The 26380-nt window shown below is 36.2% G+C and overlaps 1 protein-coding gene across 3 annotated transcripts in view; it reads right to left on the reverse strand.

Moving 5' to 3' along the window:
• The window catches only part of Dlc1 (DLC1 Rho GTPase activating protein), a 436178-nt gene that overhangs the window by 321962 nt on the left and 87836 nt on the right, over nucleotides 1-26380 (reverse strand). For all 3 annotated transcript variants that reach the window (XM_070016284.1, XM_070016283.1, XM_070016288.1), the window contains exon 2: nucleotides 23245-24370. In XM_070016284.1, coding sequence (XP_069872385.1) covers nucleotides 23245-24255 — 1011 coding nt within the window. In that variant the 5' untranslated portion in view covers nucleotides 24256-24370. The remainder of the gene's footprint in view (nucleotides 1-23244; nucleotides 24371-26380) is intronic.

A 26380-nucleotide genomic window follows, 5' to 3' on the forward strand; every position in this document is an offset into this window, starting at 1 on the left:
CACTGGCCACGATGACAGGTTACACTGAAACTTCTGTGAACCATTAAAGATAATAATAGAAATGTACTCATTACCTTGCTCATGTCATTGTAACCCCTCTGTACTGTATTTTCACAATAAAAAAACTTATTAGTTTAAAAAAATAGGGCTTTCCTTAGGACTCAACGTTTCAGATTCCAACTACTTGGGTTGATTCTGACTTCTGCTCTAAGTTACCAGTCATCAGGGAAAGCCAATAATCTTAAAAATATGATTTGTTCAGACAGAGATTAGCTTCTTTGTCTATTCTAGACAGAAAAAAGTAATTGAATACATATTCAGATTAAGTAGATATTTATTAGGTTTTGTTTCTTTCCTATTGATGTTTTCTTTTGATTTGTTTTACTTTATTTTGTTTTGAAACAAGTTCTCAGTAGGCTAGCCTTCAACTTGCTATGAAGCGCAGGCTGGCTGTTAGAACTGATTATCTTCCTGACTTAATCTCTGAGTGTTGAGATTGCAGGTATGAAGTACTATGCCTGGCTTCCTGCTGGTATTTTCTTACTTATGAAAGGCTATAATTTTATTTACCTTTGAGTTAAACCTGGGGAAGTGGGCTGCTACACTTGGTAAACACTAGAAGCCCCAGAGCCTTGGTGTTTGATTGTCTCCATGTTAGGACTGGTCACTTTCTGATCATGAGGAAGCAACAGTGTTCTAATAGCCACTCAGGGTTATTATTTTTGGCTTATTATTCTCTGATGAGGAAACAGGAGGCTGACATTTTGCTGGATTCCCAGGACCTATGTCTTTAAAGGCTGGAATTATCAACCTTCCCTGGAGAGTTATCTATTAGGGAAAGGGGTCCATCTGGGGTTGGAGTGGCAGTTCTATTTGTGGGGACATGAAAGAGCTCAGAAGAGCTAGGAGAAAAATGACAACTGAGCCAATTCCTTGTTTGCAGTCCCATGAATTAAATAAATAAGAAAAAAAACGAATATGAAAGGAAAGGAAATTTGAACATGGAGATTTGAGTTCTAGTCTACAAGTGAGTAAACATTGCAAGGGGGCTGAAGCTTTGGGAGAACCTATGGAACTGATGTTGAATTTCATGGAAGGCACTAAGAAAAATCAAACAAAATGATATCCTAAATCCATGAGTTCCTAGGCTGTGTTATGAGATAAAATGTACAGGGTTAGGTATAATCTGAACTCATTAAAACAATACATTAAAAAGCAAAAAACAGTATAGACTCTCCCTTTCCTCTCCTACAGTACATTCCTGGGCAACATTGACCAAGTGTGCCTTACAATTCTAAATAACCCTTCCCTTTGAGCAGTTTACAACCTAATGAGGGGAAACAAATCTCAAAAATAACAACACTGAAGCACAGTGATAAAAATTCTTTCATATCTTTAGTTAAACACAGTCACATCGGTTACAGCAAGTGTTTGTTGGATTTTTTGGTACATCAAGCATATGTCTCAAATATATAAATAATGAAATGCAATGCTACTATATCCTCCTGTGTATTCCCACTCGTCTCTGGAACTAGTGCATGACTCATTATCTGTATTGCTCACATGGTCTCCTGTATCTATCTACATAGCCCTCTCTTAACTCATCCCCACCCCATCCTGAGGGATCATACTCGGAAACATTTTCACGAGTTCTTTCCTTGCTTTTAAAACAAATAGATGTTCAACTTGTTCCATCAGTTCTGATGTGTGATACTACAAATGTGTGATACTGCTCTGTGTTGTGTTTTGTAACTCCTCTGCTTCAGTATGACAAACTTATTTTTAAAATATCTAGTCATGAATGGAAGTGCCTCATTAATTGTATGCCTATATGCTATACCATTGAAATGTGCTAATGTATTTGTCTGCTCTCTTGCCAGTGATAATTTGCATTATGTTTATATTGTTTTTTAACTGTTAGGAATATTCATGTAATTAATATTCTGTATACCCTCAACAGTGATTTAAGATATATAATTAGGAATGAGAATTTCTGAGTATAGAGTATGTGAATGTCATACAGAACCTACTTGAGTCACCACATTGACCCCACATCATACATGAACTTGACACCAGATTCTACAGAGATGATTCTACAGAGCTTATGACCATTTGCTAGCCTATCAATGAGAGAATCCCAAGGGATGTATTTTGGGAGAACTTGCACCTTAGTAAAGACTTTAGGGACACAAGACTCCAGTTTTCTCTGTCTCTTTTTGTCCACCAACTGGTCAACCTCTGCTGCTGAATTATACTGCCAGCATTGATTATTCTGCATTATTCTGCTTCTGCTGGGCATGTAAGAGTGCTACCCTCTTTTCTCTGGTGTCTGTGAGTAATAAAACACTTCTTTTATTTCAGGTGTTCAGTTGAGTTGTCTCCTCTGTATCTCATCTGACTAACAGTAAAGCCCAATTCTATATGTTCCTATGTTGCATGGCTGGAATAATGGGCTTTGGAGTCCTGAGTCCGTGAGCTCTGAATAATACCTCCAACAGTTGATTTCTCTGAGACCTGAAGTATGTTACTCATTTGCCAGAACCTCATTTTTTCATCTACTAATTTGAACCCAATTTATACATTATGACCATAAAAATGAAAGATTGCCCATAAAAAGTTAGGCATCATACTGACATTAAGTCAGTGTTCAAGGGACAGAAATTACTACAAATATTGGCAAAGGATAATTATAGATAGGTTGTATATTTTTTCATATTCTGAAAATTGTATTGACATCTATGTTTGAATATTAAGAATAGCATAAACATTTGGAATAAATAATGGTTTGAAATATTGAATTTTAAAAGCGCATATATTGAATTGAAACTTCTGTGTACAACTAAAGATAATAATAAAAAAGAAAATATTATTGAAATATTAAACTTACATAATTTAACCTGATTTGACCTTCTGTTTTTAAAAACACATGTCCAGAAAAAATATGACATTGTTTTATTGAAAGTTTACACAAATATCAAGGCTTCTGAGCTTTCCTGAAGGAATGGCATCAGTTTTGAAGATAATTAAATGAATAAGCAGACTTGATTTCTATCCTCCCAAATAATGTCATAGCTTACTTAATATTGCAGGGAGCACGGGGGTGGGGCAGCTTATTTTGTACAAAATATGGCAATTGGATTTCCGTTGATTTCTCTGAAGTTTATATAAAATACTGCCTAACAATAAATTCTCTTGTGCTTAGCCACCCATTCAATTTCATTTCCCCCCTTCACTGAACAAATTACTTCCTCTTGTGGAAGAATTTAATAAAACATCAGAATAAAATAATCCTTTGATACAGCTGGACATGAAAAAATGAACTCTTGTCTTATCTGACTGCAGAAGTTAAAGCACTTGGAGAAAAAGTAACTTATTGCCCACAAGGATATTAATTTCATTTTATTTTAAAGCATAATGTGCTAGGTAACTATGACAGATTTGGAACATTTGCCTACATATACCTAATAAGAGGAGACAGCAAAAGTCTCTGTATGGCGATTCTTGCCTATAATTCCAGCTACTCAGGAGGCAGAAATCAAAAGAACTGAGATTTAAGGGTGGTCTCTGGCAAAAAGTGCAAGATACTGCCTGCAAAATAAATTAAGCAAATAGAGATGCTAATGTGGTTCAAGTGATAGAGTCCCTGCCTAGCAAGTGCAAAGCTTTAATTTCAAACTCCAGTTCAGAAAACAAAAACAAAGAAGAGACAGGAGAAAATGAGTATTGGTGAGTGTGGAAAAAGGGAACCTTTTCCATAACTGGAAGTTAGTACAACAATGATAGAAAACTGTATAGCGATTCCTTAAAATGTCAAAACAGACAATCCTATGTTCTTGCTAGTCTGAAACAGGGTATAAATTCAATAGGAAATTATGTTTATTTCAAAGGAGAATCTTCAGTAATATTTATGTAGCCAAAGTAAGGAAATAAACTCTAGAGGACCAGCTCTAAGACCCAACTCTATGAATGTTCAAGTTCCTATTAAAATTTACATATAACCCATACATATTCTTTAATATGTATTTAACCATCTCTATATTACTTATAACCTCATCACAATGAAAATGCAAACAGTTGCTACAAGGTCTGTGTGTATTCATTACAGGGGCATAGTCTGGACTTCATTTTTGGTCTTCAGTTGAATCTATTGCTACAGAGATTGAATGTATATACATGTATTTGGCGCTTAGAAATATATCTAACATTTAGAAAGAAGGAAATCTTGGCCTTTGCCACAATATAAGGAAAGCCAGAAGAAATTATGCTGAGTAAAATAAGCCACATACAGAAAGACAACATTATCTTGTCCAAGGTCAGTCACTGCTCTGTGCAGCTTACAGTAGTCAAACTCACTGGAGTAGGGGACAGAATTCTGGCTACCAAGGACTGGGAGAGGGGAGCCAAGAAGATACAGAACAGGCTTTCATTAGTCAAGATAAGTATACCCTACTAAGACCTGGTTTATGACACTGTGTATTGTGTCCTTGAAATATGCTGAGAGGGAGGGGCTACGTGTTCTCATCTTATGAATGATGGTAACCATGTGAGTTGATGTTTCACAATAAACAGGTATGGCAAATCACTGCAGTATCCCTTGAAGATAGAAGATCTTTGTAAAAATAAGATGGAAAGGAAAGGAAAGAAAAAATGGCTTTCAGAAGCAGAGACCTTGGAATGCCTCCTGGCAGGTCCTCACTTATTCCCCTCCACCCCCACACAGAGCCACTCCCAGCTTCACTAAATGACATCAGCCCCAGCTTCTTCTCCAGATGATCTCAAGGCTGAAAGGTGGTGTTGAGTCTTTCTCACTTTGGGAATCACAAAAATCCCCAAAGGTTCTTAGCTAACACGCTTTCAAGCTTGAGGCCGGTGGAAAACCTACACATCCAAAGTCTGTTTCTATTTCAGTGGTGTATCAGTTAAGATGGAAAAATGTTAAAAGTCCACACAGATGGTAAATAAATTTCTGCGACATGAGGCAGTTCCTGGAATAAAGCGATTTTCTCAAATAACAAATGCCAACTTATTTTTTTTCCCCCAGCGGGACTTATTTTTAACTTTCCCAAGGAAGGACTGAGCGAGTAGGAGCTGTATCCCTCACCTTAGGAATTCCAGTTGGCTTTCCAGAAGAGACTAGTACTTTCTCACTCCATGGATGTCTGCACACATACACACATGCTTGTACACAAGTGAATGTGTGCACACATGGGGAGTGAAGGAAATGATTCCCATTTTCTTGGAAGAGAGGAATCAGAGCAATTGGAAAGGTAGAAAACATGCAGAAATATTTATGTTTATATCCCATGTTTAGTTTTCTATAACTTACAACCAACTGTATGAAATTGACTCATCTTTTTGCTTGGGAAAATCATTAAATCTTGGACAAATGACTGTTAATCGTGGAGAATTCGTTACACACTGTGAGACTTGGCCCATGTTCCCAGAAGTGGTTAGCAATACTCTCCCGGGACGTAGCTGAGCCTCCGACTGTTCTACTGGGTCATGCTTTATCCAGAAGAACCATCTTTGGCTGTAATCTGCAAGGAATGCTAGCATCTTAAACAAAACCACTCTGTTTGCCAAATCAGAGTGATTCAAATGTTACTTCCAGAAGCAGAGGCTCCTTAATCATAAAAAACACAGAAACTATTAAATGATTACTTGGAGTTATAATCCTGAATGGTTTTAAAGAGTGTGTTACTGCACAGTGCTAAGTACAAAGTCCTTAATTTTGCTGTCTTTTTTCCTTCTACTTTCTTCTTTTTCTCCTCCTCTTCTTCTGACCCCTCCCTCCCTTTCTTGTCTCCTTTTCTTCCCTCCTTCCTTCTTTCTTCCTCTTTCCTTCCTTCCGTCCTTATCTTTCTCCTCCTCCCCTTTTCTACTCTGCCTCTTTCCTCCTCCTCCTCCATTCCCTCCTCTCCTCTTCTTGGTTTTTACTTTTGATAAAATATTTTATTTTACTTAGAACTATAGATGATCAATCAAGACTATTTGCTGAGTTTCTGAATAGAAGTCACTATGTGAAAAGGGGGGGAAAAGGTCTTGGGATGTATCTCAGGAGATGGATTCTTTCTCAGAGCTCACAACCCATTGGTTCATCCCCCAGAACCTCTGTCATTTCCATCTTCAACTCTCCAGTCACCAGAAACTGTGAGAAATAAAGTCCTGTTCTTGATAAGCTATGCAGTCTGTAGTCTTTTGTTACAGTAATCTGAATAGACTTTAACAGAAATTAATTCTCTATTTTTTATCTTTATTTGGCCAATAACTTTCCTGTGATTGTATACCAAGGCATATTATTGGCATTAATAATTGAATGAGAACATAGTTTAATAGTGATATGATAAAAAGTAATTTTGGACACAAAAATATTAAATTATAGTCTCAGTTAAAAAATGTAATGAATTTCAGCTAGGCATGGAGGCTATAATTGCTACAATCATTGCTATAATCATTCCTAGCTACCTAGTGGGTGAAGATCAGAAGGATCATGAATCAAAGCCAATCCCAGGCAAAAGTTTGTGAAATCTCATCTTTCCACACTGGGAGTAGTGGCATGTGCCAGTCACCTTACCTACTGAGAAACATAAATAGGAGGACTGAAGTCCAGGCCAATGCTGGCATCTACTATTCAAAAAATAAAGCAAGAGGACTAAGGGCATGACTTGAGTAGTAGAGCAACTTCCTGGTAACCAGAAGGCTCTGCTTTCAAACCCCCGTACTGTCCAAAATAGGAAGATATTTCTAAATCTTTGGAGATGATTGCCTTTCTTCCTCTAATAAGTTTTATACCAAAAGTTGAAAGTAATAAGAATCCTTTAAAAAAGATACTTTCTCAGATATACAGATACTTCAATAATTTTTAGCCTCTTATTTTGAAGGCTCAAGGGATAATGAATTTCCTGTTATTTTTAGCTTGTGCCCAGAAGCCATGTAGTAAGGAGTGAATAAAAGATCCTCTTTTTTTGGGGGGGGGGTCCAGTCATGGGCCTGAACTCTGGGCCTGGGCACTTTCCCCTCAGCTCTTCACCTCAAGGCTAGCACCCTACCACTTGAGCCACAGTGCCACTTCCGGCTTTTTTTTTTCCTGCATATGTGGTGCTGATGAATTGAACCCAGAGCCTCATGCATGCAAGGCAAGCGCTCTACCACTGAGCCACCTTCCCAGCCCCACAAAAGATCCTCTTGTAAGTAGGAACCATAGAAAATAAGAATTATAAACAATAATAGTTTCACACTGAAAAGAAGAACATAACCATTACCACAAAATCTTTCAGGAATGGGGAGACTGCTTGGAATGTTTCTACTGTGAGGTGATTGTGAAGAAGGTAAACCAAAGGTTGGTACTCAAATGCTTAGAAGAATGCACTATGAGGTATTTGAGGTTACAAGTACAACCATGACAATTGATAAGTATTCCGATGTGGTATCAGGAGCTCCATTTGTGGCCCAGCCTTGGTAATTTATGCTTATAATCTCTGTTTCTCAGAAAACAGAAACTTGGGATCAGGCCAGTTCAGGAAAAAAGTTGGTGAGACTTGGTCATTATAAGTAAGTTAGGCATAGAGGTTCACTCTTGTAATCCCACTATGTGAGAAGTATAACATCTGAGACTGATCTGGGCAAAAGATATGAGATCTTTTCTGAGATATAACAAAGCAAAAATGGCTAAGGATATCTCACATGATTGACTACCTGTCTAGCAAGGATGAAGCCCTAAGTCAAACCCCAGTGTCTTACACACACCCCATAATGTGAAAGAGACCATAGACAAAGTGATTGGGAAAAGGCACTAGAATGAATGAAATTATGTAGACCCCCCAAACAGAATAAACCTAGATTCCTATCATGCCCTTCAATCCAGTATGCACTATACTCCCACAGGATTGATTCACAAATGTGTAATCAGTTCTTGTCTGGAAGCAACAAGAAGCTTTAAGGTGAATTGTGATGGGGAAAACATCTGCTTCAGAACAAAAGGCACTTTACATATTTGGAACTTTAAAGGGAATAAGAAATTATTTTAGTATTGCTTCACAATTCTAATTAGTACTAGTTATTGCTCTGTGAATATTAGATTTTCCATGGTTTTGGCAAATAGGAAGAAACATGTAATAGCTTTAATTTCATAATGTTTTAAAGCATTGTACTAGTTATCTAAAGTTTAATCTCTCAAAAATTGAGGTTTTTCAGATTATTAGGAAAATTGACAACATAGTGAAAGTATTATAATAATTACAGCAGAATTTTCTTGTGCTACTAAGTTTAGTTTTAGAAGAGATATTTTCATTTTTGTACTCACAGCCACAATATAATTACTTTTAACAAAGGTAATATATGAGTCATCATGTAACTTCTTACCTAGGTGGGAAATTTAGAGTTTGAAATATTAGAATGACCAGAGAAATCGTTACATCAAGTATCAACACCATATTAGTCCAAATGGCCCAAGATGTAGCCACTGTATCTTAAAGATGAGGGTGGGAAATGTTTTACCTACAAGTGATTTGGGCTTCTTGAAGAAGAAGAGAGCAGTTTTCATATCTTTGAACGTCTAACAACTAACAAAATGGCCAAAAGGTAGATTGCTAAAACAAATGGATGATTGAATATGTTAATATAAGTATGCATTTATTTAAATAATTATAATTGTTTTATAGATGAATCCCTGTATGGATGTGAAATTATAGAAAAGAAGTAGAACACCAGAATCAAGGGAATTAGAAAATGTAAATTTTTTCTCAGTTTTTACAGGTGTACCACAAGTGACATTATGTTTTTTCCAACACTAACGTATTAAAAGTAGAGATATGTCCATGGTCAATCATAGCCAAAGAAATATAGAATCCATCCATTAATCTATCTATTTACCATCCATATACCCATTTGTTTAGTTATATCCATCCATCCATATACTCATACATCCATTATTCAGCCATTTATCCATTCATTCATCCATCTATCCAGCCATTTATCTATTATCCATCCATCTATCAGTCTATTATTCATTCATCTATCCTTCACTTATTCACTATCTATTCATCTGTGAATTTATCCTTGTTCTGTTATTGATCAATCCATCTATTCATTATCCATCTCTTTCCATTCACTCTTCTATCCATCTGCAAGGCAGCTCCTATTCATCATGTTAATTATTGAGGCTATACAAGGAAGTACAGTCTTTAATGAGCTGACAACACCTCCCAATCAGATCCTCTATATCACTCTCAAACAAGAAGAAAAAAAATATTAACCTTTTAAAAAATTTGACTTCCTTCACCTGTGAGGATATCTTCAGGGAAGATATCAACAAAGCAGCTTCAAGAACTTAAAAAGTGGAGTGAGTGGAAACAGCCACATGTTTGGTGCTGCAATGAGGCAGGTAGACAGGCAGGCAGAGTTTCTCAGGAGACTCTAGCAGCTTGCAGGCAGCTGGAGAACAGGGCCGTGGAGGCCATTTCACAGGATTCCCTTACAGTAGAGATGGTGATGCTTAACATTTTAACCAGGATTAAACATAGCAATGAGAAGACAGAGACAGCAGGGGGAAGCAGGCCCCAGACTAGGGGACTGTGATGACCCGGGAAAGCCATGTCTGCAGGTTGGAATGGGTAGTGACAGAAGGAGGAGGAATAGATAACACACTGATGAAGGTTCTTGGGCTACAGTGTGGGACAGGGTCACAAGGAGGAGCTGAAAGGTCAGTGAAGATGGTGTTTTGGGAACTGAAACTTTAGAAGACATTTAGGGACACAGGAAAGAATGTGAGAGATTTATTAGTGAATAAGGGTTACTGCTTTCACAATTTTTCAATCAGCTTAACTCATAGGTAGATTTCTATGAGGTTTGTAAAGATACGTTTTAAATCTTTAAGTCTTTCGGATGAACTTCCTCTGACCTTGACTCGCCACAGTTATGGATGGCTAGCTACAGGTCGATGCGACTCAATAGCCATTCTAAATCAACTTTAAAAATTACTTTGGTTTGGGGATTTGGACACAGGGCTTCTTGGATGCAAAGTATGTACTCTAGCACTGAGCTAGATTTCCAGTCCTTGGCAAACATTTTGCATTTCTGAAACAAGTCTTTCACATCTGGTCTGTTTTTCTTTTGCTTTGAAAGCTACGCACGCACTTTAATTTATATTGCTTCGAAGTCAAAAGACTTTTTTTTCCAACTCCTTCTTGAGTGAAAGGAGAAACTTGTGTGTACTCCTAGCTAGTAGATGTTACTCACTGTTAATTCTATAAAACTCATTGCGTCAAAAAGCTCTATAACATCCTGGGATGAAAGGGTTAGGAATGAAGAAGGATGTTATTGAAGTGACCATGGAATTCTGTGCAGAAAGAAAAAAAAAAACTACAGGCTGCAGTATTATTAGGAGGAGGTGAAAATATATCAGCATGAACATAACCATCCCTAAGACCAGCAACAGTCCTTACCAACTACAAGAATATGCATCATGATGGATACAGAGAAGAAAGTCTACCAGGAACCTCAAAGTGGCCTGGTCAGCAACTTCAATGGTAAATATTTGCTTGAGTGCTAATAATTAATCTGCAATTAAGTACTTCATACATGTTTGAAATGTTAACAACTATTTGAAAATACTGGACGCAGCATTTTCAAATCCCCAGGTTTTAAAATGAGGATAAACAATAAACATCTCCAGACAAGATTATCGTTCACCTTAAGCAGGTTGGGTACATCTCTTTGGTGTTTGAAATATGGCTTTGTGACCACTTTTGGTTGTAACAGGGGTACCTGAGTCCTTCTCACACATTTCGGTTACATGCATTCTCTTGCATACAGATTGATTTTACTTTTCTTATTACATCCTCTTGCTCTAAAGGAAACTGGAGTATGGCTATTTTAACACTATTTGATGTCATTATTATCATAAGAATGACTTCAATAGAGCTTCACAATAAATAGTAGCATACAATGTTCTTTCTTTTAGCCTTTAATGCTCCACTTAATTGTCCCTTACCTCAAATAACTTTATGTGCACCAAGTTTTGCCTGATGACAAGCAAATCACAAGTTTTGCCTTATGGACAATCTGTGCAGGTTAATGCCTTATAGCTGTCTGTTTTAAAAACAAAAGCTGGAGGCATAAATACTGGTCAGAAGTTCATAATAATGACCCTTTCTTCTCAATATAATGACTCATCCACTGAGATCTCCAGAGCAAATCTGATCTTCTTGAAAAAAATGGAAAGATTTATGTAGCAGTTAAACATGAAATTTCATCAACAGCTGACTAGATACAAGCAAAGCAATGATTGCTCACTTATTCTTGTGTTAGAAAATAAATGGTCTCAGTGGTCAGGGGTAGAAATTTAAGATTACAATAACTATACAGTATTGAATGACAAAAATAGATTCCTTTCTATTTTTGTTTCCCCAACATAGAGTCCTTGACTTCTTAGCATGTGTTTTGTTTCTAGTCTAGACAGAATTCTAAGTATAAAAATTCAGTGCTCTATGTGATCATTGACGTATACACATGACGATTACCCTAAAATCCCTTGGCTATCTTCCTTTCCCTTGTACCTCTTTAATGACTGTGCACAATGTGGACCTTGTTTGAAATACTTTTCAGCTTGTTTAAAATTTATCATGCCTCAATCCAAACACTGCGGACATCTGAGAGAAAGCACTTTGTAACTTCTAAGTGGAGAGAGATAATGTTTATGATAGAAAGTCTATGTTGATCACTGAGAGAACGTAAGGAATGATTGAATTGAATGAATGAAAAGTCATGCCTCCAAAGGCAGTGACATTTTATTATAAAACCAGAAATCAGGAGACTCTGAGGAAAATAAACACCATTTTAAACTCTAACTTCAGTTTTTAAAATGTTGTCTTAATTTTTGTCAGTGTGTACCTGAAGTGGTGGTGAACTTCTCAAGTCTGCTTTTTATTTTTTTGGTGGGGGAAGGCAGGAACAGGAGTGGACAAATGTCTGAAATAGAGGGATAAAACATTTCCTTTCATCGTTCAAAAACCCCCTTAATATTAGGTTTGTGTTACATTTTGATGTTGGCCAATTCTTTCTGATTACTTTTAAATTATAGCTTTTCTATAATATGCAACTCAGCATCTTCTCTGTGGAGCAGCAACTTTACGTTGGTTACATGACATACCACCATGAACGCTCTAAATTACAGCTCCGTGGTCTTGTCAACACACACATTATTCCTCTTAAAGTCAAATGCAAGGATCTTTAAAGTTTCTTCCAGCTGGAACATTCCATAAACCTCTGAAAAGCAAATTCTTTTTAATCTCCTATGTGCTTGCAAGATTCTGCCTGCAGTGGTCCAGTCAATGAACAGTTTCTTGTTTCTTGAGTAAGTGGCCATGAGGCAATCCATTACATGTCACATTATCCTTTCGTTAACAATGAAAAGATGGTGTAAGAGATCTTTTCAAGAATTTTATACAAAGGTAAACGCACATGATAGGAAATAGCTACTCTGAACATAAGAGCGAGGCACTTCATTTCTAATGTTGGCCCTGATTAGCCATATTGACTCAGTTTCACACTTTCCTGAGCCTTTGAGAGGGGGAACTGGCCTATTGCTCTCAAATGAGCCTGATTCTTGTTTGTTCTTTCATCTCCTTTGGAAAGATAGTTACATGGAACAATTAGCCCACTTCCTCTGTCTCCTTACATCCTCGATTCCAAGTTTCAAAAAAAGTCTAATTAAAAAAAAACCCAAGTATTGAATCCAGAGATTCAATTGAATACAAATTTATATATCTAGCAATAATTTAAAATGTTTATTTTATCCTTAGTATTTTGCTCAAGGCTTGGGCTTCAAAAACTTCGTAATGTTCTTAAGAAACCCACTCAGAATCATAAATAAATTCATAAATCATAAACTGGCATTTAATCTAAATAAAATTCAGATAATAATGTCGTAAACTCAGGCTCTTCTTCAGCATAGTGAGCTTCAGTGTTAATCTTCCCACACTCAGTGTTTATCCCTAATAACAGAAGATGAGGAAGGCAGCCATTGATTGCTGTTGTTTGCACACAAGATCATCCATTAGGAGTTCAAATCCATTCAAACCAGGAGTTCATTACAATTAAAAACAGCTTCTCATAGGCTAAGATGAAACTTTAAAATTCACCTTTCATAATTGTTTAAATAGAGATACAAGTTGACCCATTTCAACAATGAGATGTACAAGATGCTACGTCGAAAAATGAACTTTACAATTTAGGTGGGGGGGGTGGTGGGGCTGAGGTGGGGGGTGAAATGTAGTTGTGGAGATGGGAGGGAAGGGATGGTAGGGGAAAAACAAAGGAGGAGGCAACAAAGCTTGATAAGAAATGTACTCATTACCTTGCTCATGTGATTGTAACTCCTCTGTACAGTATTTTCACAATAAAAAACTTAGTTAAAAACAAAAAAAATTCACCTTTCATGATATATCTAGAAAGTACATTTTTTTGTCCATGTCATTGTTAACTAAAATATCTTTGTGTACCTCTTCCAAAACTCTAAAACAAGCAAATTTAATTATATATTCATCCAAGGAGTGAAAACAATATGAAACATCACAAATAGAATTAATTGTGTGTTCAGGAAATAAAAAATTAGTCTTTTGGCTTTTTACCTCTCATGCTTTAAATAACCTTTTTTTCCCCTCCCAAATCCTTAATTACAGGAAACAATCATTTTGTATGTGTAACTCTTCTGTATAAAAGAATGAGGAATTTCGTTATACTTATGAAAAACTGAGGTGCAGAGAGATTAAGTAACTTACGAAAAAAAGTCACACAAAAAGCTGCATGTGAGAGAAAGCCAGCCATTGGCTTAATCACGATGTTCCATTCTCCAGTGAAGACATTGTGGAAGCTTATCTGGGGCCATGCATCATTCTAGAGATTTCCAACTGAAGGTGTTATTGGCTGGCTCAATAGATATGTTGGAAATATAGATTCCACTAGAATGTGTCTTATTCTCAGATATAGACTTCCAGTTTACCTGGTTTTTTTTTTTTTTGTCAGATCCTTAATAAACAGTTTTGGTTACAGAAAACTTAGATTATTATAATTCATACTACATCACTATTTAATCACGTTTTCAGTCTCATTTACTAGCATAGTCATCTTGGGATATACACATGGTTCTTCCCATTTTTCAAAGACATGTGCAACTCACAGAGGTTAAATTACATTCCCCAAGTTGAGCCAGACTCATTTCCCTATTCACAGCTTGCTCCCCTGGCTAGAAAATCAAGCTCAGACCAAGCCATTCATTTTCTAGACCAAATAGTGATGCTATTTCAACATTTTAAACCTCGGAGTGAATTTTCAGTGGACATAAGAAGAAGCAGTCGACCCTTTTGAAGTTTCACTGGCTCAAGAAATGGAACCTAAAAACTGAAGCGGCTCATTAATCACCAGTTTTATTTGTAGGCCAATATAGAATTAGAGCTAAAAAAAAAAAAAGAGTGAGAATGGAGTTTTCTATTTGCTTAGATTTATTTGGAAAATGGTGAGGTTATCTTTAAAAGAGCACTCTAATTTTCTTTACAGTTAGGAAATTATCTCTGTGTTAGAGATCCTGTTGGCAACGGAGGCAAGCATGCTACTTCAAAGAACATGAGCCAGAAAATGAATAGATTCTGTTGGCACTGTTGTATCTGGTGCCCAGATAATAGGGGCAGGACTCTGCTGCACAGGTTATTCAAGTAATCCCAGCTTTTGTGGATATTGGCTTCTCTTCCAGGGAGGCAGCCAAAAACTATGGCGGTTTCCTTGGTATTAAAAGATTAATAAATTGGTCTTGGTTTATAGTAACAGAAATCCACGAGGAAGAAACTAAATCAGTTCCACTATTACCGTAGCCTGCCATGCAATACTGGCTTTGAAATAACCATTCATTTAAACTAACATCATGAAAGTCTTAATTCTTGCTCCAATAAAGCTGCTGTTGCATTAAGGTAAACGTACTAATGGTTCTGGTAATATTATTAATGTAAATTTGCAATTTGGTCCCAAGTCACTGATTGGATCCGAGGCTTATTATACAGCATAACCATTTTCCCCCTAATCATAGCTATAACAGGAAATATTCATGTATAATTGCTTTAATTCACACACACACACATGCACACACACAAATGTACATACACAGAGCCACACAGGACACTTGGCAGCAAATATGTTAACTTTATGTGTTATTCAAAATAGTAATTGAAAAGAAGTTTAATATTGTCTTATAATCTCAACAAATTTTCCTAATCATTTTGTTTCATTCTCTTACTCTGTTATTCATGTCATTTTCCTTTTACTCTATCCTCAATTTACTTCAAGTGACACTGAGAAAAGCTACAGAATTTCTTGACCAGTGGCCTCCTAATATTCTTGATTATGTATTTATGTTTGACCCCATACATTGTACTTACACATAATAAGCTGTATTTTGCATTAGCATGTAATATATATTATATATATATTAATTATACACTCAATTAAAGGTTAAGGGAAATGTGCCATTCTACATTCTTCCTTCCCTACAACACCCTCTCTACTCCTTTCTGGAGGAAAATGAGTACATTTAAATACTGCTTACAACTTATAGACTGAAAATACTGCTTACAACTTATAGACTGACATAGCACTAGTCATTTACAACTAATTGGCTGTTTTGTACAAACCATTGTAATGACAAAGGATTGTACACATCAAGGTTGACTCATAAATCTAGATTTTTACTTGAATCCTTTTCCCTTATTTTTTATGCTCTGTTTTAGCATTGAATTCACAGAAAGAATAGAATAATGAACAAACTGCGTAAAATATAGGATATTTGGTGGATGATTTTGGTTGCATGACTTAATTTCTTCAGTATCTTGATAACTTTGGCTCTGCACATCCTATTTTCTTAAACAAATCCTTCACATATAAAGATACTCAAGAATTTCTTTTCAGGTTCTAAGCTAGGTTGGATGAATAGCTGTCCTCATCAATTGGTATAGAAAGAATAGAATAGTTAACTTGGCTGAGGAAATCAGAGGAGGTCCTTCCCTATTTGAGTAGCTTGAGTATGAGTTTATTCTAGCTTGTTTTTACTCTGGTACAGATCAAGCTGTAAGGATTGGCTCTCATCATCAGAGAACCTGATATAAAATGACAATTATTTATTTGTACCTGCTCTATGCTTGTTGCAGTCAGGTTCACATTTCTTGTCTTCTTGTAAGACTTTTGCTCATGATCACCATGTTACCAGGTGGAAACAGAATCTGATTCCAGCCTGCTAGGAAGCTATCTTTTGTCAAAGACTTTTATTTCTTTCCTTTGTGATTAACGAATGTTTCTTTCAATATTATATTTTAGTCTAACCTTCTGTGTGTCTTTCTCTTTTCCTTCTCTTTCTTCTTCTTTTCCTTCTTTGTCCTACTTTTTTTCCTCTTTCTGAGAACTCTTCCTTCTTTGTAATGCCAGCCTAAATGTCCATTAATCAGGAGCCTTGTTTGAAATATAGAGAGGGATTGAAGCAATTATAGTTTCTTAATATAAGGACCTTTCTTACCTGGCTCAGGCTGGTGTGGGATATTGAAAAGTCTTCTCACCAGCTTTGCTAAAAATAAATAATCAAAAGTAAAAACTTAAAGATAGAAAAAGAGAAATATTTTCTGTCACTCCCAGGCACCCACTGGGTTGGTGACATGGTTCATGTGGTAGAGCAATTGCTTAGCAAGCACAAGTCCCTGAGTTCAAATCCAGTACCACCTTCCTCAAAAGAAAATGTTCGGCATTTATTTGGATTCATTTCACCAGAAATGGCATCACATAGTTAAATGTTTTTGCATTCCTACTTAGTTGTAGGAGAATTTTTGTTTGTGATGAGGTAGACTATTTGATTGCCAATTATTGGCAAATACAATTTTTGACATTTTAGTTGTTTCTATGGTAGAAGCTAGTTTCAATGGGCTACAGCCACTTGATAGTTTCACATGGTATCACAAACACAATATAAACGACTTAGACAAAGGTATTAGCTTCACCTGGGACACAACTCCCGGTGAAGAATCGGAACAGGAATGTGCCATCAATCTATGCCCAATTGCTCACCTACTAATACCTCTCTGTTGCTAACTTTAATTCTTGAATTAAGGGCAGCAAAACTTAAAATAAAAATAGAGTTAGGAAATGCAGTCTGCTCCACAGATTTGTGTCTTTAAAGCCAGTGTGGCCTTAGTATAAAATCACACTGTTATTTTGAATTTCTCTGCAGGGTTATGTGCATTCCATTTTTTCCTTCTTTGTGAAATAATACATGACTTATTCCCAACTCTTTTTGTTTATGGCATAGAAAGCATTTTTAATTGTATTTGTATAGCTGATACACAGAAGGGTTACAGTTACATGAATCAGGTACAATCAGTACAATTCTTTTGGAATCATGTCTCCCTTCCATCACTCTCCTCCTATTCTTTCCCTCCTGTCCTCACCCATAAGATATCCGGATCATTTCCCACATGGTGTCTAGTGAGTATCACTGTTGTATTTATGCATCCTTGTTCCACCTTGTTCCACCCTGACCCTCCCAAATGCAAAAAAACTGAACCCCAAGATAGGGACACAAGTGTTTTTTTCTTTCTTGCTATTGTTTCTAATGTATTTATGAGGTACCATGTGATTTTTTTTGTTGCTTTGTATGTCCCTCCTCCATGGTATAATCCCTGTTTTCACTGTATTTGATGTTGGTATAACTTGGGGAGGGGAGGGGAAAAAACAAATGTTTAAATAGGGATACAGGTAGACCCATTGCAACAATGAGATGCAGAAGAAAAATGAACTTTACAATCTAGGCGGGAGGGGGGAGTGTAGTTGTGGAGGTGTTTGGGCAGGGATGGTAGGGGAAAAACAAAGGAGGAGTCAACAATGCTGGATAAGAAATGTGCTCATTTATCTTGCTCATGTAACTGTAACCCCTCTGTACAGTATTTTCACAATAAAAAAACTTATTAAAAAGAATTTCAAACCCAAAAAAATATTTTATGATATGAACTCTAAGAAAAAGAAACAAGAGACATTCTTTAGTAGCCACCGTTGCTGGTTTTTGTTTTTGTTTTCTTTCCCTTTTGTCTTATTCCTCACTCTTAATTCTTTCCCTGGTCTTTAGTTTCATTCAACATTTTCTTGTGTATCAGCTTGGGCCTCAGCCTAGTTATAATTTGGAGTCTTATTTCTTGCTCAGCCTTTATTTCTTTTGTATTGAAGCTCTCTCCTGTTTTGGTCTATTCCAATTTTTGCATAATTTACTACTTTACCTAATGTAAAGTGTTACCTTTCTCTTGGTACAAGGTTCATATGTAGGTAGACATTCAGGAAACAAGAGAGTGTCATTTGTGGGTGGACATGCTTTTACCAACTCTAGGATAAGAAGAAAACATTTGATTGTTGTTGTTCTTTGTTAATTCATATATTACATCTTCCAGATATTTCAAGCACAGTATATATAGTGTAATGTTTTGTTTCTGGATATTTTTCTGTAAGAAATTTGGTCAATATTACTTCAATACACACAATAATTTTCTAGGGATCAGGGTGGTAGCTCATGTCTATAATTCCAGCTACCTGGGAGTATGAGATTGTGAGGATTCCAGTTCAGGCTATTATGGTTCAGGCTAGCCTGGCCAAAAATGTGAGATGAATTTGAAAAATAACTAAAATAAAAATGGCTGGAGGTGTGGCTCAAGTGGTAGAATGCCTACGTGGCAAGAGCAGTTTATGAGTTCAAACACCAGTTCCAGAAGAAGGAAGAAAAGGCAAGCGGGAGATGGAAGGAGGGAGGAGGGATGTTGGAGGAGGAAAAGGGAGAAAAAGGATATGGAATTAGGTGTCTTCTCAAAGTTCATGTTATTTTTGAAATATCTTTGTGAGTTTATTTGGCTTTGTCATATGATTTATTTCTGGTTTTATGTCTACAAAAATGTATGTCTATATTTATAATTATTGTGGTTATTTAAAAATTTGGAGAATATTTAAAGAAATATTCTTTCCAGAAGATTGAATTTTAGTCTCTCTTTAATTAGCAAACCACCATCAATGACAAATACACTAGCTCTTTCAAAAAGCCTAACCTCAAGTCTGTCCCTACATATTTTCCATCTTGACATCTCTTTTGGTTTAAAGAGACCACTTCTTAGACTGTCTCCCTCCTCCAGACTCTTTTGGAATCTTTCTGGGAGAATTGCTTTTAACCAGCTGTCTTAACCCCGGGACACAGCCAAAGCCCTAAGAGCGTGCTCATCATTCCCATATGGTTTAGAGTGACATGAGCTGACAGTTCATGACCGGATAGTTCATTCACTAATGACTTCTTGTGATTCATTTGGTTGACTTTGATTTTAGTGACTTCAATTTCATGACCTGTTTAATCACATTTAAAGGAATTATTAGTTCAAAATGTCAAGGCTAAGCTATACTAAAGACATAGTCCTCTCCAACTGAGACTTCTAAAAACTGCATGGATAGCTGTGCTGGATTGTTAGAAATATTTTAGATACCAAGATAATAATAAGTCATTTCCAGCAATAAATATATGTTTAAATGTATGGGGTTTTAAGGAAAGGTAAGATGTATCTAAAATTCAATGATAAACCTCTCTAGATAGCATTCAATCTTTCAATATCTTCTTCAATACATTCAGAGTATCAATTTTTTCCCACTGTCCTCTGAGGCAAGATCTTCTTGCTATATAACCCCATGCTGGCCCTAGAACTCACCCTTTTCCTGATTCTACTTTTCAACTGCTTGGACTACAGTCACTATTTCTGGCAGACCTGGAGATGATTCTGAGAAGCTTTATCTTAGTTTTATTATTTTTTTCTTTAAATCTTGGATCCTTGATTATATCCTGACAAAAGAATCTCATACTCAAAAATGCAGTGAAGAATTTGGTTCAGCAACATGACCATCAGTGGAAGACCTGGCTAATCTTTAACTAAACCCATGGTAGCTTATATTCTATTTTACCTTTCCAAGCTTTCAGCTCAGAGCTGTCACCATGGCCAACACATGGTTTAAAGACACAATTAAGCAAACATTTTCAGCATCTGTTACCTCATGAGCGGTAGGCATGAAAACGTGGCTCCCGTGTCCCTCTTTTAAATCAGTTTTTCTGACATTAGAAATCAAGTAGCTGATTGCAACTCTTATGGACCTTTTAGAAGCCTTATAAATATTTGTATTAATTTCATCAAATAATAAAGGATTATTTTCTGCATGCAGAAAATATTTCAAGTAGTTATATTTCTAGTATTATTTTATACTTTATTATGTGATTTTTTATTCTCTTTAATAAAAAATAGGATAAAATGTAATGTTTTCTTCATTCTACAGTTTTAATTATGCTTATTCAAAGTGCTATAGTTATTCAGGCAGAATTTTGCATATTATTACTCCATCATAGAAAGATGAGTTGTTGCTGGGTGAGGGTGGCTCACGCCTGTAATCCTAGCTACTGAGGAGGCTGAGATCTGAGGATCACGGTTCAAAGCCAGCCTGGGCAGAAAACTCTGTGAGACTTTTATCTCCAATTAACCACCAGAAAACCGAAGTGCTGCTGTGGCTCAAGCAGTAGAGTGCTCGCCTTGAGCTGATGAGCGCAGGGATAGCGCCCAAGCGCAGCCCCATGACCGATCAAAAAAAAAAAAGAGAAAGAAAGAAAGAAAGCAAGAAAGCAAGAAAGCAAGAAAGCAAGAAAGCAAGATGAGTTGTTATATTCTCCTGTTTAGGTTTTTTTTTTTTTATCAATTTTAAGTACATACATATATATGTCATATAAAGCTTGAATATGTTGTGCATGTTGGTTTTCCCAGATATACTATAACATAATTATCTTTCAATATGCTGCATAGCCTTCCATACAATAAATAAATAACTAAACACATAATAAATTTAAATTGGGGCTATTTCTTTTTTAGTTACATGCAATTTGATAATCTGTGTTTATGTGTGTCTTTTTATTCCCAGTACTAGACCTTGATCTCAGAGCTTTGTGCTCTTGTTCAGTTTGTTTGCTTGGCTAGTGTTCTATTTTTTGATCCATGCTCCAGTGTAGCTTTTTTCTGATTATTTTGGAGATAGGAGTTTCAAGGGTTTTTCTGCATGACAGATTTCAAACCGTGATTCTTCAGATTTCAGCCTTTTGAGTAGTTCGAATTACAGATGTGAGCCATTAGCTCTGTAATTTTTTTAAACAAATGTTTTTATTATCACTGGACAAAGTATTAAAAGGGCTAGCCACCTATTTAAAGGTTTGTTTCTTTAAGCACTTATTCGACAATGAATCAGGTAAAAATACTCCAATAACTGTACTTTGTAGAGTATATTATAAATATAAACCTTTTGACTTAATCTGTTCATTCTATGACATCTCAAATGGGTTTTAGAGTCAAAGTAAATATTCTACCAGACAATGCCACAACACTTTAGAATGATCAACTTCTTGAAATAGAATATTTAAGTTAAAACTTGTAAATGAGATATAATTACAGCTCTAAGGATGGAATCATGCTATAGTAACATAGTCTGAGAGTAAATTCTTTTCAGCATTCTTAGTATTGATATAAATGTCCAAGTGGTGAGCATATGTTTCAGGAATGTTTAATGTTTTTGTTAGCAGTTGGACAGTATTTGCCTTATTTTAAGGGGGCTCTGTCATAGATCAGTTGATACTTTCTCATGTCACTACTGTACCTTCTCCAATATATTTGATCGGATGCATAAAAGTTTTGAAAAGATGACCTATACATTCAATTGCCACACAGCATCAACATTTTAACACAACTTACATCAGGAAGAGCATTTTCCAGAAGCACAGAACATGTCATTACTATATAGCTGGAGTACACCAATCTTTGTAATAGATTTTGAGTTCTCTTAAAGTAACTCATGATGCATTACTGATGAGTTAGCAAAGCTATAGTTTAAGGAAACTAATATTTTTTCACCACAAAGAGAATTTTCTTTCTTTCTTTTTTCTTTCATTGTAGATAGATAACCCTGTTAAACAGAACTAAAACAATTGTGTTTTGTTTAGTAGAATTACAATTGTGGGCTAAGATTATATCCAGAGAGGCAAGAAAGTTTGTTTTAATTATTGCACAAATTATCTGGTTTCTCGTAGGATTTCCTCAATCTCAATTGCCATTGGTTTGTTTAGCAGAAGAAATTTTGCTTTGGATTTCTATCAGTATTGTCTATCACTGTATCATTTGAAAAGTTTTGGAGAAATTCTAACATTTCAGTTGAGATCTCAATAGGTTAATCACAATCCAAGTAGTGTCAGTCTAATGTTTGCTCCTCACATTTGGAAAGTTTTTTCAGGAACATTGCAACTCCATAATTAGTAAGGGAGAATGACATAAAAATTAATTTCAGTTATTTTGTCAAATATTAAAGAAGTACTGTGGAAAGAAACAGGTTGGTAATATATCAGGATAGCATTTAAAATGCTATCATAAATTAAGGAGAGGAAGTACTGTTGCTTTTGAATATTTATGGTGGTTGCTTTTAACACGTGACTAATACCTTTTTGTTATTGTTGTTGGTGGTGGTGGTGATCATGGGGCTTGAACTCAAAGGGGTTGGCTGCTGTCCCTGAGCTCTTTTGCTCAAGATTAGTGCTCTGCCACTTTGAGCCACAACTCCACTTTCAGTTTTCTGGTGGTTCATTGGAGATAAGAGTCTCATGGACTGTTCTGCCTGGGCTGGTTTTGAACTGTGATCCTCAGATCTCAACCTCCTAAGTAGCTAGGATTATAGGCCTGAGCCATGAGGGCCTGGTTTATATCACTTTTATTATGATACAATGTATATTTTAAAGGGAAAACAAAACAGGTCAAATAAGGGATAGTCAATTTAAAATATCATGATTTTTTTTTCTCTAAAAATTAGAGATCTCTCTTCAGAAGGCCTTGAAGCATGTAACAATGAGCTTTCTGGTGGCTGTTAAACTCCAAGTAAAGAAAGCAATGCCAAATCTCATCCCATTGGAACGAAGTCCCCAAATGTTCCTGAAAGTGTGTTGCTAGTGAGAAAGAATGATTATATTTTGATGTTTTCACCAAATAGCCTTCAAACTTTGCAGTGTCATTGTAAAAAGAAGTACTTACTTATCTTTTTCATCAAACAATACTGTGAGTGATGAAAAGTAAGAATAGTAGAATTGTGAATGGTGGAGCCAGCTGAAGCAGGCCCATGGTGTCTTACCTTTTTCTTGCGTAGTCTGACTTGGCTCTCTGTGGGCTCTTGGGTGGTCAGAGAGCTCCTCAAGTGTAAACATAGCATGCTATCTTCCTTGCTGACCTCTGGGGGACTTTTGTTTTGATGTTCAGAGAAACCACTCTTCTCCAGGCCATTTTCAGGGGACAGTTCTTGGGGGCGGGAAGGAGGCTGCCCAAGGTAGGTTCCACAATCTGCTTTTAATAACGACAGGCCACCCTCTGCACAAGGGCTGGCTAAGGACTCATTTTGTACTTTGTGGCAGCTGTTTCTTTCATGTTCGTCCTTAGGGAAATCAGGTTTCCTTCGTTGCTGTGCAATTACAGCAGAATTAAGCATTTGTTTCTCTGGTATGTTTGCTTTCACAGGCAAAGAACCTTTGGGTGCATCTTTTATTTTATTTATGCTTATATTATTACAAAGCTCCAGGCTTTTACTTACAGTATCAGCATTTCTTTTTTCTCCACTTTCATCCACCAGCGCTAAGTCAGATTCCCTAGCTGTTCCCCAAGAGTTATAGGAGCCTTGCTTACTTTCCATAATAGGCAGTGTCTTTCTTAAGGAGCCTGCTCCATCGACACTGTCTTGGCTTATTATTTTATTCTCTTTAGTTGTTAATATGTCTTTATCACCTGTAAGGTACAGATCAGAATCTGTATCCTCATCCGAAATATGTACCAGTGTTTCTGTGCTGGCCTCCAGAGAAAGAAACTCATCTTCAACTTCAGGATTGTCATTTTCATCCACCTCCTTTGAAACATGACCTATTGGCCTCCCAGAAAAATCTCTCAACTCTGGTCCATGACAGCAATCCGGTAGTGAAGCACGCTTCTCTTTGCAGTCCACATTTAGAGTTGCATCTTTTTCCATACTTTCCTGCAAGCTGTCGGCTACAAGTCCATGATGACATGCTGTGTTATAATCATCAGAATTCAAAGGCTGTCCTGACTCTTGGGTCACATGCTCTTCCCAGCTTCTCTTTCTGATAGCTACAGACATGTCATTGTAGTTTAACAACAGACAGAGAGATACATTCCAGATGAGGTGAAAGGAGATGGGACTTGATGAAAGATTATTTCAAATTCACAAACAATGAGTTTTGTCATTTCACCACCTATTAAAAGATTTAAAAAATATAATTATGGATATATTTCTAAGATCAAACTACATCTTGGAAAACAGATCATCTAAACTGTACTATGAAGGCAGAGAGAAAAGACTTTAGAAAACTTCTACTTAATAGCTTTAATAATGTTGTTATTTTAAGAAGCAGTCTAATATAGGAAATTAGCAGTCTAATAGAGAATAACTTTGTATTAGACCATTAAAGACTAAAGGTGTAGATAATATAAACACCAAACAGCTTCATTAAGAAAGTATTTGGATTGCAATTCTGAATACAAATCACTAGAAGAAACTTGTTGCTCTGGCTTGTGCCCTTTCCAGATTTACTTTTGTGAATACAAATCATTAACAAAAATCTCCTGAATGTTGGTTCAAATAGCAGCATGAGAAAACTGTATGTGGAAAACCTGGATTGCAGACACAGTAAGTGTATTAGTGTGTGAAAGAAGTAATATCAATCCAGAATGAGAAGGATGTATTTAATCTGGAAGTGACTAAGAAATTAGGAATAATCCAGTTCAGTTACTATTTACATGCCATACATTAGGATGGATTCACCTGCTCATGCATCCTGTTATTTCTACTAGTTAGCATGCTAGTATTGCTAAAGACTGAAAAATAGAAGATTTCTCTAAAGTAATATATCTAAGGTGTGAGTCTGTATCCACAGTCAGTCTTTTTTCTGAAGCCTAGGCTTACAAAGTTCATAATCTCCATGGAATTATGAGGGTCTACTTTCATCCATTTGCACACATACATGTGTGTATAAATTCTAAATCCCTCATTCAAGAATTCAAGTACACCCCCCACAAAAAGGCATGAGCATGATAAGATATAGGACTGATCTTTAACTACTCGTTTCATTTTTAATTATTTTTTAAAAAAAATTTCGGTTTGTGTACTTGGGTTCAATTTGCCCATAAACATTTAAGTAGATGAGAAAAATCTCAGAATGTAAATGCTTCCCAGGTAAATTTCCCTTTGCCTTGAATTATTCAAATCTTTAGTTTCGGGACATTAGTTATATTAAACCTGATAAAAAATTGTCTAAAACAAATGTCGTTACACAATGGAAGCAAATTACCAGAATGTAAGGGAACCTCTCAAAGAGCCTTCAGGCTTCAGTCTGCCCAGAAATGCCAGAACACAATGTGGACTGGCTGGTTGATTTCAGCCATAAGCAAGATGAACTGCTCTACCAGACTGAGGTCATTTCAGTCTATTGAAAAGAAATCTAAGTCCTCACCAAAAATGTCAGGCTATTCTGACTAAACACATGCCTGAAAGGTAAATATTCTCACTCTATAAAGATTAGAGACGTTAAGGAATGTACCAGAATGTTGGTACCCCTGCCTGACCAAATATCTTTCTGGATAATATTTGGTTCCCTGAGAGGTCTGTGGCCATCTTTGAAAATGGCCAGTGTTCACATTTTCCATGTTGGAATTCAGCGTGCACTCAAAAGAAAATATAAAGTCTCTGAATTCCATGCATAAGTCATTATAGTGTGGGAGGTTTAGGAAAGTGGAAAAAACACACAGAGGCAGGCCAGAAAATTTCTTCTTTCATGGGCAAATCTGGGTTATAATAGGGTGGTTCTGTTTTAGATGCTTTCTTTCCTTTATTTTTATCCAATGTAGAAAAAGCAAGCTAACTTAAGAAATGCCAAATAGTATTACTCTGTAGTTCCTAAGCCACATTTACATTTAAGTTAAGGCAGAATTCTGCTTTCATTTCTTTTACTAAAAAGAAATACAATTTTATTAACTTCTTGGGGAAAAGAATATACCATTGTGTCCTTGAGACCTTAAAATAATATTAACTTATTTCACTCAACAAGTAGGTCAGTATTTTTATCATGACAAAGAAAGATAATTCAAAAAGTTCTAAGACAAACTAACTGAAAAGAGATTGCAACTAGAAACTGTTTAATGTTACTCTCCCTCCCTCCCTCCCTCACTCCCTCCTTCCTCCCTCTCCCTCCCTCCCTCCCTCCTTC

This window comes from Dipodomys merriami, unplaced genomic scaffold (assembly GCF_024711535.1).
Source record: "Dipodomys merriami isolate MVZ:Mamm:240054 unplaced genomic scaffold, mDipMer1.0.p SCAF_12, whole genome shotgun sequence".
Lineage (NCBI taxonomy): Eukaryota > Metazoa > Chordata > Mammalia > Rodentia > Heteromyidae > Dipodomys > Dipodomys merriami.